At 43.6% G+C, this 14,336-nt stretch overlaps 1 protein-coding gene across 3 annotated transcripts in view; it reads right to left on the reverse strand.

Annotated features, from left to right (window-relative positions):
- Positions 1-14,336, reverse strand: part of LOC118365935 (dedicator of cytokinesis protein 4-like) — a 151,051-nt gene that overhangs the window by 90,347 nt on the left and 46,368 nt on the right. For all 3 annotated transcript variants that reach the window (XM_052491883.1, XM_052491884.1, XM_052491882.1), the window contains exons 6-8: positions 12,934-13,082; positions 12,355-12,439; positions 935-1,086 (exon numbers count right to left, since the gene is read on the reverse strand). In XM_052491883.1, coding sequence (XP_052347843.1) covers positions 935-1,086; positions 12,355-12,439; positions 12,934-13,082 — 386 coding nt within the window. The remainder of the gene's footprint in view (positions 1-934; positions 1,087-12,354; positions 12,440-12,933; positions 13,083-14,336) is intronic.

The following is a 14,336-nucleotide window of genomic DNA, read 5'->3' on the forward strand; positions in this document are numbered from 1 at the left end:
GCCAATATTGGTGTTTTCTGGCAAATGCCAAACATCCTGCACGGTGTTCGGCTGTAAGCACAACCCCCGCCTGTGGACGTTGGGCCCTCATACCACCCTCATGGAGTCTGTTTCTGACCGTTTGAGCAGAAACATGCACATTTGTGGCCTGCTGGAGGTCATTTTGCAGGGCTCTGGCAGTGCTCCTTCCTGCTCCTCCTTGCACCAAGGCAGAGGTAGCGGTCCTGCTGCTGGGTTGTTGCCCTCCTACGGCCTTCTCCACGTCTCCTGATGTACTGGCCTGTCTCCTGGTAGCGCCTCCATGCTCTGGACACTACGCTGACAGACACAGCAAACCTTCCTGCCACAGCTCGCATTGATGTGCCATCCTAGATGAGCTGCACTACCTGAGCCACTTGTGTGGGTTGTAGACTCCGTCTCATGCTACCACTAGAGTGAAAGCACATTCAAAAGTGACCAAAACATCAGCCAGGAAGCATAGGAACTGAGAAGTGGTCTGTGGTCACCACCTGCAGAACCACTCCTTTATTGGGGGGGGTCTTGCTAATTGCCTATAATTTCCAACTGTTGTCTATTCCATTTGCACAACAGCATGTGAAATGTATTGTCAATCAGTGTTGCTTCCTAAGTGGACAGTTTGACTTCACAGAAGTGTGATTGACTTAGAGTTACATTGTGTTGTTTAAGTGTTCCCTTTATTTTTTTGAGCAGTGTATATAATGCAATACAATAAAACAACACAAATGTGTTCATCCCTTTCCATTTGATTTGGGGCAGTCGCCAGTGGATGTAAGGCACACTATAATTTACACTTGGAAAAGTCAGCAACATATCGATAGGAGCATATCGCTGGGAAGGTTTGCCCAATACAGTGTTTCATTCGGAGTAGTATACCCGTGTATAAACATACAGTCACATCGGTTGCACCGTTTACCTGAGTGGCCTGTTCTCCCTGCCGTCGTAGATGTGGAAGAACACCTCCAGCTCCTCTCCCAGGTTGGAGCTCATCAGGCTCTTCATGTGGACGAAGAGGTGGTGCGTGCTGGCCGGCACCGGAGTCTCCTTCTTACGGTGACGGTGCTCCATCTGTGGTGTGGGCAAACAGGATCAGAGATCATCTGGACGGTGCAAAAACACCAGTCTAGTCTAGTGGCGCTTTTATCGTCTAAGGGTCAGAAATGTCAAAACCCAAGATGGACATCAGCCGGCGCAAACACGGGTCTAGTGGTGGTTTATCATCTGAACTAGGGGAGTCATGAAGACCGTAAGCTAACGCCCTGTGATGTGTGCACACAGGATTAGACATGTCAAAACCCTGGATGGTCATCGGCTGGTGCAAACACACCGGTGATTTATTACCCAAAGGTGTTTTACTATTGTATGTAACAGCCTTAACATTGGCTCTGAGTGCAGAGATTATCCCATGAACACAATTTAAATCACTTGCCCTTTTTCAATGAACTGATTTATTCAGCTTTGACATTCATGAAATATTGAACGATGTAATTTGACTTGAATTAAACGCTTCAAAAGGGGACCTGGCTCTGTGAAAATAAAAGGAAGCATTGGCTTTTAAGCTGTTCTGTCTACTCTGGCGTTTGCCTTTCATTTCGGGAGAGGAAAGCGCTTTATATCTGGTTGAGTAGAGCAGGTAAAGGGGGAGAGGGGATTCAGACGCACTACAGGTGAAATGTTTGGGGTCACTTAGAAATGTCCTTGTTTTTGAAAGAAAAGCTCATTTTATTATCCATTAAAATAACATCAAATTGATCAGAAATACAGTGTAGACATTGTTCATGTTGTAAATGACTACTGAAGCTGTAAACGGCAGATTTTTTTATGGAATATCTACATAGGTGTACAGAGGCCCATTATCGGCACTCCTGTGTTCCATTGGCACGTTGTTAGCTAATCCAAGTTTATAATTTAAAAGACTAATTGATCATTAGAAAACCCTTTTGCAATTATGTTAGCACAGCTGAAAACTGTTGTACTGATTAAATAAGCAATAAAACTGTCCGTCTTTAGACTAGTTGAGTATCTGGCGCATCAGCATTTATGGATTTGATTACAATGCCCTTTCTTCTGAAACTCGTCAGTCTATTCTTGTTCTGAGAAATGAAGACTATTCCATGCGAGAAATTTCCAAGAAACTGAAGATCTCATGCAATGCTGTGTACTCCTCTCTTCACAGAACAGCGCAAACTGGCTCTAACCAGAATAGAAAGAGGAGCGGGAGGCCCCGGTGTACATCTGAGCAAGAGGACAAGTACATTACAGTGTCTAGTTTGAGAAACAAACACTTCAAAAGTCCACAGCTGTCCACTGGCAGCTTCATTAAATAGTACCCGCAAAACACCAGTCTCAACATCAACAGTGAAGAGCGACACTGGGATGCTGGCCTTCTAGGCAGAGTTGCAAAGAAAAAGCCATGTCTCAGACTGGCCAATAAAAAGAAAACATTAAGATGGACAAAAGAACACAGACACTGGACAGAGGAATGTTGTGTGTTATGGGCAGACAAATCTAAGTTTGAGGTGTTCGGATCACAAAGAAAAACATTCTTGAGACGCAGAAAAAATTAAAATATGCTGGAGGAGTGCTTGACGCCATCTGTCAAAGATGGTGGAGGGAATGTGATGGCCTGGGGGTGCTTTGGTGATGGTAAAGTGGGAGATCTGCACAGGGTAAAAGGGATCTTGAAGAAGGAAGGCTAACACTCCATTTTACAACGCCATGCCATACATACCCTATGGACGGCGCTTAATTGGAGCCAGTTTCCTCCTACAACAGGACAATGACCCAAAGCACAGCTCCAAACTATATAAGAACTATTTAGGGATGAAGCAGTCAGCTGGTATTCTGTCTATAATGGACTGGCCTGCACAGTCACCAGATCTCAACCCTATTGAGCTGTTGTGTGAGCAACTTGACCTTATGGTACGTAAGAAGTGCCCATCAAGCCAATACAACTTGTGGGAGGTACTGCAGGAAGCATGGGGTGAAATCTCTTCAGATTACCTCAACAAATTGACAACTTGAGTGCCAGAGGTCAGCAAGGCTATAATTACTGAAAATTGAGGATTCTTTGACGAAAGCAAAGTTTGAAGGACACAATTATTATTTAAATTAAAAATCATTATTTATAACCTTGTCAATGTCTTGACTATATTTCCTATTCATTTTGTAACTCATTTCATGTATGTTTTCATGGAAAACAAGAACATTTCTAAGTGACCCAAAACTATTGAATGGTAGTGTATATGTCAAATATATTCTGCATTTTCACCCTTTTATTCCAACACCCATTAAAGGGGCAATCAGCAGTTGCAGCATCCATTTTTTTGACATATACATGAATGATATGTACCCATTGATTCTCGAAGAATATAAGGTATAAATGTCTCATTAGTTAGTTCAACTGTCACACCCCCATCAGAACACTTGTTTAACTCCAATGTTTGTAAAGAAAACCTGTAAAGCCTCACCACATGGTTAAAACTATAATTTTGATATCACGGATGGCCAGTACCTCCATCCATAAGATCATTTCTCCTGACCCATCCCTCAACTTTTTATCAAAACAGTGGCGGGCTAAAAATGCTTTTTTAATTGTTTCAACTGCTGATTGGCCCTTTAAGTGAAGCTGTGGAAAAACTATGGATATTATTTTCCCAGAAATGTGTTAAGCATTCCATTTAATTCCAGAGGTTGCACGTCCACAGCACGCTTCCCTAATAGTCGCCCAAATCTAATTTGTTTCAGTTAATATGCTGCCCTCTTTGTAGAAAAAAACAAACTGATGATCGGTCCAACACACACACACGCATGAGGAAATGAATAAACACACACACAAATGCCATTTACACCTTTATAGGAAGAATGTCACAACACAGAGTGCTTCAAATGAATTATATTTATTTCATTTGCACACACACACACACACACACACACACACACACACACACACACACACACACACACACACACACACACACACACACACACACACACACACACTGGGATAGAATGAACAGTAGCACAATGTACGCAAAGCATCAAGTATTATGCCCTCTTAAGCACGGTATAATAATGTATTAACTCAACCAGATCTACAGTACATCTCTACATTATTATGTGACACAGCAGTGTCTGGGGGTTGTACTTTAAAGGCCCCTGCATGCTTGCCAGTCAAAACAGTTTGGAAGAGACTGTGCATATACTACAACAACATTTTGTGACGTTTTGGTTTGATTTGGACTTTTGTAAGGGTTGTTCGGGCACACAAAATGTTTTCTTGAGGCAAGCTGAACTTGGTAGCTGAAGTCTACGCCTCTTCGTCGGTGATTGGTCAACAGTAGGGATTCTTCAGCAAAGTCTTTGCTGTCATTCAACGAGAGATAACTTGTTTTCATGATTTTTTTCATTCATTTAGAAAAACTGCACCAAACATCTTAGTTAGATGTAGAATTGCACAACAAAGATCTCCTCTGCAAAAAATGTAAAAAAGAAAGCGATTTCTTGAGTTACATTCCGACTATTTTGAGGAAGTGTATACTCGCGACGGCATCTCAAATTGGACATGCAGCACAATTCCCACTTTTCAAGCAAATGTCTGTTAAGGTAGTATGCGAGCACACTCGTTCGGTTCGCCGACTTCGTCCCCCCGGCCAGCCGTACTGAAGCATGTGGACGCCTTAGTAAAGAGTATTCACAGCTCACTGCACAAGTCTGCATAAACTGAGGACAGGAAAAGACTGAGCTTCTCATCGTCCTTAGTCACTGTCTGTGTTGTTGCCCAGTACAAGGACAAAAGAAGAACCGGTGGCTAACAACTTAACATCGAGCCAGGTCCCAATCCAAGTCTTCCTTGCACTCCCGCATGCACCCACTCACTCATTCATTCCACCAGATGGCTGCTATGGTCCCTGCCAAAGGGAGAGGACTAATAGAGGTGGAGAAGAGGAGGAAAGAGGGATGAAGGAGGAGAGGAGAGGGCACCAGCAGGCATTGAGACATTATGTTTTCTGTGGCTCGCGTAAACAGGGTTAAATCGGCCAGTTTAGTTTCATCTGGAATGAATAGGCTTGTGTGACAACCGATAGAGAAGAAAGCTGCTCGTGAAATGCTGTCTCAACTATACAGTACGTTAAGCAACCGAGGGGAGACAATGTCTTATGTGACTGTTTCTGCCTCACTTTATACGGGAGGGGAAGTAGTATAGTGGAGTTTTGTAAGTTAACAAACTGTTCCAATATTGTTCACATAATATATTTAATAATTAAGCCATTGAGCAGATGCTTTTATCCAAAGCGACTTAAAGTCATGAATGCACACAGTTTTTACGTGTGGGTGGTTTTTGGAATCGAAATCACTATCCAGCTGCTACAGAGGACCAGGTTCACCATGTAACATTTTCCAGTAAGTAGCGTGAAAAACAGAAACAAGTATTGTAACAGTCTAAAAGTCCCTGGGCTTTAGAGAGAGAGTTAAATACAGCCTACTGAGATTCTTAAGAGATCACATAATCAAGGCTACAGTATATAAGGATCCTTCCATTATGCCTTTATCACATGAAACGTGGGGCAAAGGACCATTTGAAAAGAAAATATCTGCTTCAGGTCGGCACAATAGTGTGAAACGCGTTACTCTCCACATGCCATTTCCATGTTAGTGCTAATTGGGAGACAGTATGTTGACCTAGATAAACCTGAACTATCCATCACCACTGTTCAGTACCACTGACAGTGTAGTGAGCCCTACTGTCCCTCCTCTGCTCTGGGCTCTCTGACCTGGGCTCTCTGACCTGGGCTCTCTGACCTGGGCTCTCTGGCCTGGGCTCTCTGGCCTGGGCTCTCTGGCCTGGGCTCTCTGGCCTGGGCTCTCTGGCCTGGGCTCTCTGGCCTGGGCTCTCTGACCTACAGCTCAGTGGTCCTAAACACACATCTGAATTACCGGAAGAGAGGTTGGCACAATACAGTAGAATAAATGGTGCTTTTTAAAATCACCAAGACTGGGTCCCAATAAAGTAATAATATATATCAATATACCATTTAGCAGACGCTTTTATCCAAAGTGTCTTACAGTCACGCGGGCATACATTTTACGCACGGGTGGTCCTGGGAATCCAACCAAGCGCCATGCTCCGCAGAGTATTCTTGAATAAATAATTTAGCCGAACACTCATGCTCTGACAAAATCCTTTGTGCTTTTGTTGGCCAAGTACACCCTGGTATCTTTCTCTAATCCTCATTGTAAACGGCACTGTTGTTCATCTGAAGTGCTTTTTCTGAGTGGTATGATCCAAAATGACACTTTGGTTCGTTCACCATATTCTACTCAATTTATGTCTGAAATCAAATAACGAATTTGACAGATCACTATCAGTTTTTGAACCTTTGCATTGCATAGCAGTGGGAGCCATGTAGCGGCAGCAGCCTATCAGAAGAGCTGGAGGAATGGCCTATTGGGGGTGTGACTTTGTTCTTTTGGCCACCCGTGAGCTTGAATGTCATTCCAGGTAACATGTTCTTCTTTTATGGTTCTATGTTCACTGCCAGCAATGAATCTTAAAGAAATTGGAGGATATTTGAAGGAAATCTGATCAAAGTATGAAAAATTACAGTTGCTTCTACATTGATAAAGTTTGAACTTAAAGTTACTGGTCCCCTCACGTTGATTCATTATTATAAGGGGACGAGGCGGAATCTTAAGTATTATTTTATACACCAACGGTAACATGATATTCTCTTGCCAAAGAAGGCATGTTTGCAGAGGGGCGTGGTCTACATTTGCTAGATAGCTACTTTACTGGTGCCGAATGTTTACTGTAAGGTGTCAGCAAATATAATTAAAAGTTTAGGCTATTTATCTATGGCAAATATACTTACATGTTTCCCTTTCATTTTTGTCTGGTGTTCGCTAGTTAGTGGCTAACTAGGTCTTCATCTGTGTCTGGTGTTAGCTAGTTACTGGCTAACTAGGTCTTCAGTCAGCATGCAAGAAAAGGGGGGGGGGGGGTTCAAACCTCTGACGCAGTTGTCATGTCAACACATCCATCAGTGCTGCTGTGAAACGCATCACAAAAGACATGCCAAAACAGGAGAGGTAAAAATATATACAGTTGAAGTCGGAAGTTTACATACACTTAGGTTGGAGTCATTAAAACGTGTTTTTCAACCACTCCACAAATTTCTTGTTAACAAGCTATAGTTTTGGCAAGTTGGTTAGGCCATCTACTTTGTGCATGACACAAGTAATTTTTCCAACAATTGTTTACAGATAGATCATTTATTTTATAATTCACTGTATCACAATTCCAGTGGGTCAGAAGTTTACATACACTAAGTTGACTGTGCCTTTCAACACCTTGGGAAAAAAATGAAAAGGATGTCATGGCTTTAGAAGCTTCTGATAGACATCATTTGAGTCAATTGGAGATGTATTTGTGGATGTATTTCAAGACCTACCTTCAAACTCACTGCCTCTTTGCTTGACATCATGGGATAATCAAAAGAACTCAGCAAAGACCTCAGAAAAAATTGTAGACCTCCACAAGTCTGGTTCATCTCTGGGAGCAATTTCCAAACGCCTGAAGGTACCATGTTCATCTGTACAAACAATAGTACGCAAGTATAAACACCATGGGACCACGCAGCCGTCATACCGCTCAGGAAGGAGACGCGTTCTGTCACCTACTAGAAATGAACGTACTTTGGTGCGAAAAGTGCAGAACAATCCCAGAACAACATCAAAAAGACCTTGTGAAGATACTGGAGGAAACAGGTACAAAAGTATCTATATCCACAGTAAAACGAGTCCTCAGCAAGGAAGAAGCCACTGCTCCATGGGGACAACGATCATACTTTTTAGAGAAATGTCCCCTAGTCTGATGAAACAAAAATAGAACTGTTTGACCATCGTTATGTTTGGAGGAAAAAGGGGGAAGCTTGCAAGCCGAAGAACACCACAATAATGTGGATATATTGAAGCAACATCTCAAGACATCAGTCGGGAAGTTAAAGCTTGGTTGCAAATGGGCCTTCCAAACGGACAATGACCCCAAACATACTTCCAAAGTTGTGGCAAAATGGCTTAAAGACAACAAAGTCAAGGTATTGGAGTGGCCATCACAAAGCCCTGACCTCAATCATATAGAACATTTGTGGGCAGAACTGAAAAAGTGTGTGCGGGCAAGGAGGTCTACAAACCTGACTCAGTTACACCAGCTCTGTCAGGAGGAATGGGCCAAAATTCACCCAACTTATTATTGTGGGAAGCTTATGGAAGGCTACCCAAAACGTTTGACCCAAGTTAAACAATGTAAAGGCAATGCTACCAAATACGAATTGTGTGTATGTAAACTTCTGACCCACTTGGAATGTGATGAAAGAAATAAAATCTGTAATAAAATCATTCTCTAATATTATTCTGACATTTCACATTCTTAAAATAAAGTGGTGATCCTAACTGCCCTAAAACAAGGGCATCAACTTGGATTACTAGCAATACTTGGATTAAATGTCAGGAATTGTGAAAAACTGAGTTTAACTGTATTTGGCTACGGTGTATTCAAACGTCTGACTTCAGCGGTATATCCGTAATGCAATTTCAATGTTGTTTGAATTGCTTTGTGCATCACCAATGTAGCGTGAGGTGATTTTATACTGCAACACTGCATCCAAGTTGCTCGATGTTTCAAAAGAGCTGTCTCTCAAGGTGAGCTCATGAATATAAGCTCCTCCTGGTAGTTAGCCATGAGAGGAAAAAGTACTTTTCAGAATGACTGTACAGGATTTTAAAATAATATCTGCATCAGTAATGTGATATTAAAGAGCTGGTCACAACATTGTAACCAGTTAATGTGAAAGAAGTATGTAAAGAAAGTGTTAGGAGTTATTATTTCATGTTATGGAGCCAAGTTCATATTTTGATTAAAAGGACATGTATTTAATTGCTTGTAAGCCAATTAAAGAAATGTGGATAGGTAAAAATCGAAAATGTACTTGTTACAAAATGGGTTGTGTGTATATATATATATATATTAGTTTGAATGTGTTATTTATTAGTTTTAACAAAATGATACAAGTAAGTTCAATGTTCAAAGAAATAGGTTGCAACTTGAAATAAGTTTGTTAAAAATCTAATATAAAACAGTTGGCATTGAATCATATTTGGTTAAAACAAATGTTTTTGAATGTTTTAAACCTAACCCATTTAGTTGTAAACAGTGATATTTTTAGGTTGATCCAAATGGCCATGTTAGACAGTGCACACCTATAGTAACTGTTGGGCTCGGTCGATGAACTCAAAGACACCACCTCATCTGCTTGTACATACAAGTTTAATCCTCCAAAGCACTCCATCCGCAACTAGGGCTGTGGCAGTCATGTAATTATGTCAGCCGGTTGTTGTCATGCAAATGACTGCCGGTCTCACGGCAATTGACCGTTAATGAACACAAACACGTTGAGCATCTTCCAGGCCTCCACACACACAAGCTGCTGATGCGCGCGCCTTTAGAACAGCTAAAGTTTTTAAAAAAAAGTATAATAAATCAAATTAATATACACCATCACAATACAGCCATTATTTATTTTTGGCAGGTCTAAAGAAACTTTATGATACACAGAACATTATTTCAGAAGAACAGAATATGAGTTGGCCTACTGCATGTTATCTGACTAATGTGCCATGTCATACGCTGTAGGCTTGTTCATGGCATTACTTTTTAATTGAACTCAGCTGAATAACAGAGAAAGGTTATTTTTCCCCATTCTGGCGCTCGAGCGCGCATACGAAGTAGCTATGTTGAGCGTAAAAGTGATAATTTGAAACAGGTCCTATACACTAGATTTAGAAGTACTTGACAACTTTAACTGCGAATGATAAAAACCTTAGAATGCCTAAGAAATACAAAGATATATGGGCTGCATGATACGACGTTAAGCTATTGACGATTTGAGAAAGTGCAAAAAAAAAGAAGGATTGTGCTCCGTTCCTTGCCTCAGGCTGCACACGCTGTTCTGTCATCAAGTGATCATTATTTCACACATCAGACTATTCTCAATTTAATATAGTCTTTACTAATATGTCAAATTTGCTTAGATTTAGAATGGCCCAATATGAAAATGGGCAGGAACAGACGTAAGAGGAAAAAGACACTTCCCCTTCCCCGCTGGTTGGTCCCATGTCGGGTAGGCTACTCCGGTTATTTCACTGCATAGCAGGTTATATTCTGTCCAAACTCTGTATGCCATGGCTTCTCCAACCATTTTCCTGCAGCCACCCAGTGCTTAATTTGGGAAATCAAGTGAAATATGTTTGGGAACATAGATAGTAACATGTTTTCCCAACAAAACATACACACAATGATCAAAAGTATGTGGACATCTGTTCATCAAACATCCCATTCCAAAATTATGGACATTAATATGGAGTCGGCGTTCCAATTCATCCAAAAGGTATTTGATGGGGTTGAGGTCAGGGCTCTGTGCAGGCTAGTCAAGTTCTTCCACACCAATCTCATTTCTGTATGGACCTCGCTTTGTGCACTGTCATGCTGAAACAGGAAAGGGTCTTCCCTAACCTGTTGCCACAAAGTTGGAAGAACAGAATCATCTAGAATGCCATTGTATGCTGTAGCGTTGAGATTTTCCTTCACTGGAAGTAAGGAGCCCAGCCCAAACCATGAAAAGGAGTCCCAGACCATAATTCCTCCTCCACCAAACTTTACAGTTGGCAGGTAGCATTCTCCTGGCATCTATCAAAACCAGATTAGTCTGTTGGACTGCCATATAGTGAAGCATGATTCATCACACCAGAGAACGTGTTGCAACCGAGGACACACGTTTTTTTATGCGCTACTTGCTTCAGCACTCAGCGGTACCGTTCTGTAAGCTTGTGTGGCCTACCACATTGCGGCTGAGCCGTTGTTGCTCCTAGACTTTTCAACTTCACAATAACAGCAATTACAGTTGACTGAGGCAGCTCTAGCAATGCATACATATTGCGAACTGACTTGTTGGAAAGGTGGCATCATATGACGGTGTAACGTTGAACGTCTCTGAGCTCCTCGGTAAGACCAGTCTACTGCTTATATTTGTCTATGAATATTGCACGGCTGTGTGCTCAATTACGTACCAAAGATATTGTAAATCAGTTTTTTTTGTCATGTTTTTCTGCCTTCTGTAATATGCAGGTAGGCTATATATTGTATAACAGAACAGTCATCATTTTAATTCAGTGGTTTTTCAGGCTTGGGCTCATATAGGCCTATCAGTATGCATAATTCTCTAATATGCGGCTGTTTTAAACGAATCACCACCTTGAAAAGCGCTGTCCATTTCGTTGTGTTTGTCTTTAAAACAACACCCACAATGACCATGTTCCCACTCAGGTTCAACCTGCTGTTGAACTTCTTTCTTCAAATTGACCAATCGCAGTGAGGTGAGTTTTAAAAGCGCATACTGTTTTGATGTGTTTTTCAAACCCATTTGCATTGATGTCAGAGTGGTTAGAGGAACAATAGAGCCCTAGGTAACAGGCCATTAGCGACCTGATGATCATTAGCGAGTCGGGTACTAACCAACACATGTTGGTTAGTCATGACTCACGACTGCCGGTGTCACAGTAACGCAGTCACCGCAACAGCCCTGTCTACAACTCAATAAAGCCACACAATGAAGAAGGGCACAAAGAAAGATATGCCTTTGTCACCAAACAAATTCAAACGGGTCCTCAGCTGCCGTTGTCATGATGATGGCGATGTTATTATTGTTTTGCATCCATGACGACAACTGTAATGTGTTTTGTTCCTCCGTCTCAGTTACTAAGGAATGACTACATTTCCACCCGCATTAGGCTTTTACTTCACTCATCCCCCACTCCCCTCTCTCTCATCCCCTGTACATTATTTGTTTAGCGAAAAAAAAAGGACTAAGTGCCTCACATCAGGATTGGAGCATCAGGCAGGGGATGTGGTCGCTATGGTTTCGGGGGGGGGGGGGCTGCCTGGGGAGGAGAGTGAGGAAGGGAAAGACGAAGGGAGACTCTAATCTACCTTTTTTCTGCCTTAAAAGAGTAAAATAGGTGTCTGAATTACAGACTGCGTGGCAAACACACAGCAGTCGCTAGGGCTAGCTATGTGGCTAATGCTACAGAAAGGTATAGTGGACAGTGGATTTTTTTACCTTTATTTTACTAGGCAAGTCAGTTAAGAACAAATTATTATTTTCAATGAACGGCCTAGGAACAGTGGGTTACCTGGATTGATGAGGATAGTGAGTTGGGAATACACAGTAACAAGAGAACAGTGTTCAGGCAATTGTTCCTGGTTTTGGGAATAGAACTCACCAGTTTGAAGAGTTCTGTGACGCTGATCTCGTCTGGGTCCACCATGCTGAACTCCCTGCGGGGTACCAGGTCCAAACTCAGCTGTCTGGAACACACACACAACAGGACTGTCAGTGCATCAAACCATTCAGACAGGACACACTTGACAGAACTGGAAGACTGCTATGTCTCACAGGGACATAGAGGCATAGAGTGGTACCCACAAACACACTCTAATCTCCCAGGAATAGATAAGTCTATCAGAGCATGGGATGGTATAAGACAAGGAGAGGCAGGGTCACAGAACTCTTCAAACTGGTGTTTGCAGGGGGAGCGGTCTGTCATCTGTCCACACCCAACAGCAAGGGACTGACAGGTGTCGTTTCATCAGCCCGGGAGATAGAGACGCAGTGGAAAGTGTTTGTGTGTCTGATACGAAATGAAAAGTGTGTTTGTCTGTATGAACGTGTGGTGTGTCTGTTTGAAGGGGAACGGAACTGATTGAGCACAGCATGTGCCTGGGGAGGGAGTGTGACATTCAAAGACAGAGGGACTGGGGGACTGGGGATGCAGGAATGTTTCTCTCTCCCCACTACTCACTCGTTTCCCCAATCCAACCTGGCAGTGATGTGCTGTTTGACGTCTTTCATGCGGTCGTTGGTGAGGTGACCAACCAGAACCTGTCTCCTCAGGTCCAAGATCTCATTCATCACGTGCCACAACCGATGGAACAGATCCCCATCATTCTTCTACACAGAGACAGAGAGACAGAGAGACAGAAAGAGCACAAGAGACAGACAGACCGTGAGACCGTGAGAGACAGACCGCGAGACCGTGAGAGACAGACCGCGAGACCGTGAGAGACAGACCGCGAGACCGTGAGAGACAGACCGCGAGACCGTGAGAGACAGACCGCGAGAGCACGAGACAGAGAGCGCACGAGACAGAGAGCGCACGAGACAGAGAGCGCACGAGACAGAGAGCGCACGAGACAGAGAGCGCACGAGACAGAGAGCGCACGAGACAGAGAGAGCACAAGACAGAGAGAGCACGAGAGATAGAGAGCACAAGACAGAGAGAGCACAAGACAGAGAGAGCACAAGACAGAGAGCGCACAAGACAGAGAGCGCACAAGACAGAGAGCGCACAAGACAGAGAGCGCACAAGACAGAGAGCGCACAAGACAGAGAGAGCACAAGACAGAGAGCGCACAAGACAGAGAGAGCACAAGACAGAGAGCGCACGAGACAGAGAGCGCACGAGACAGAGAGAGCACAAGACAGAGAGAGCACGAGAGATAGAGAGAGCACGAGAGATAGAGAGAGCACGAGAGATAGAGAGAGCACGAGAGATAGAGAGAGCACGAGAGATAGAGAGAGCACGAGAGATAGAGAGAGCACGAGAGATAGAGAGAGCACGAGAGATAGAGAGAGCACGAGAGATAGAGAGAGCACGAGAGATAGAGAGAGCACGAGAGATAGAGAGAGCACGAGAGATAGAGAGAGCACGAGAGATAGAGAGAGCACGAGAGATAGAGAGAGCACGAGAGATAGAGAGAGCACGAGAGACAGAGCACGAGAGACAGAGCACGAGAGACAGAGCACGAGAGACAGAGCACGAGAGACAGAGCACGAGAGACAGAGCACGAGAGACAGAGCACGAGAGACAGAGCGACAGAGCACGAGAGACAGAGCGACAGAGCACGAGCGACAGAGCACGAGCGACAAAGCACGAGCGACAGAGCACGAGAGACAGAGCACGAGAGACAGAGCACGAGACAGAGAGACAGAGCACGAGCGACAGAGCGACAGAGCACGAGCGACAGAGCACGAGCGACAGAGCACGAGCGACAGAGCACGAGCGACAGAGCACGAGCGACAGAGCACGAGCGACAGAGCACGAGCGACAGAGCACGAGCGACAGAGCACGAGCGACAGAGCAGCGAGGAGCGACAGAGCACGAGCGAGGGAGCGACAGAGCACGAGCGAGGGAGCGACAGAGCA

Source organism: Oncorhynchus keta, chromosome 33 (assembly GCF_023373465.1).
Source record: "Oncorhynchus keta strain PuntledgeMale-10-30-2019 chromosome 33, Oket_V2, whole genome shotgun sequence".
Lineage (NCBI taxonomy): Eukaryota > Metazoa > Chordata > Actinopteri > Salmoniformes > Salmonidae > Oncorhynchus > Oncorhynchus keta.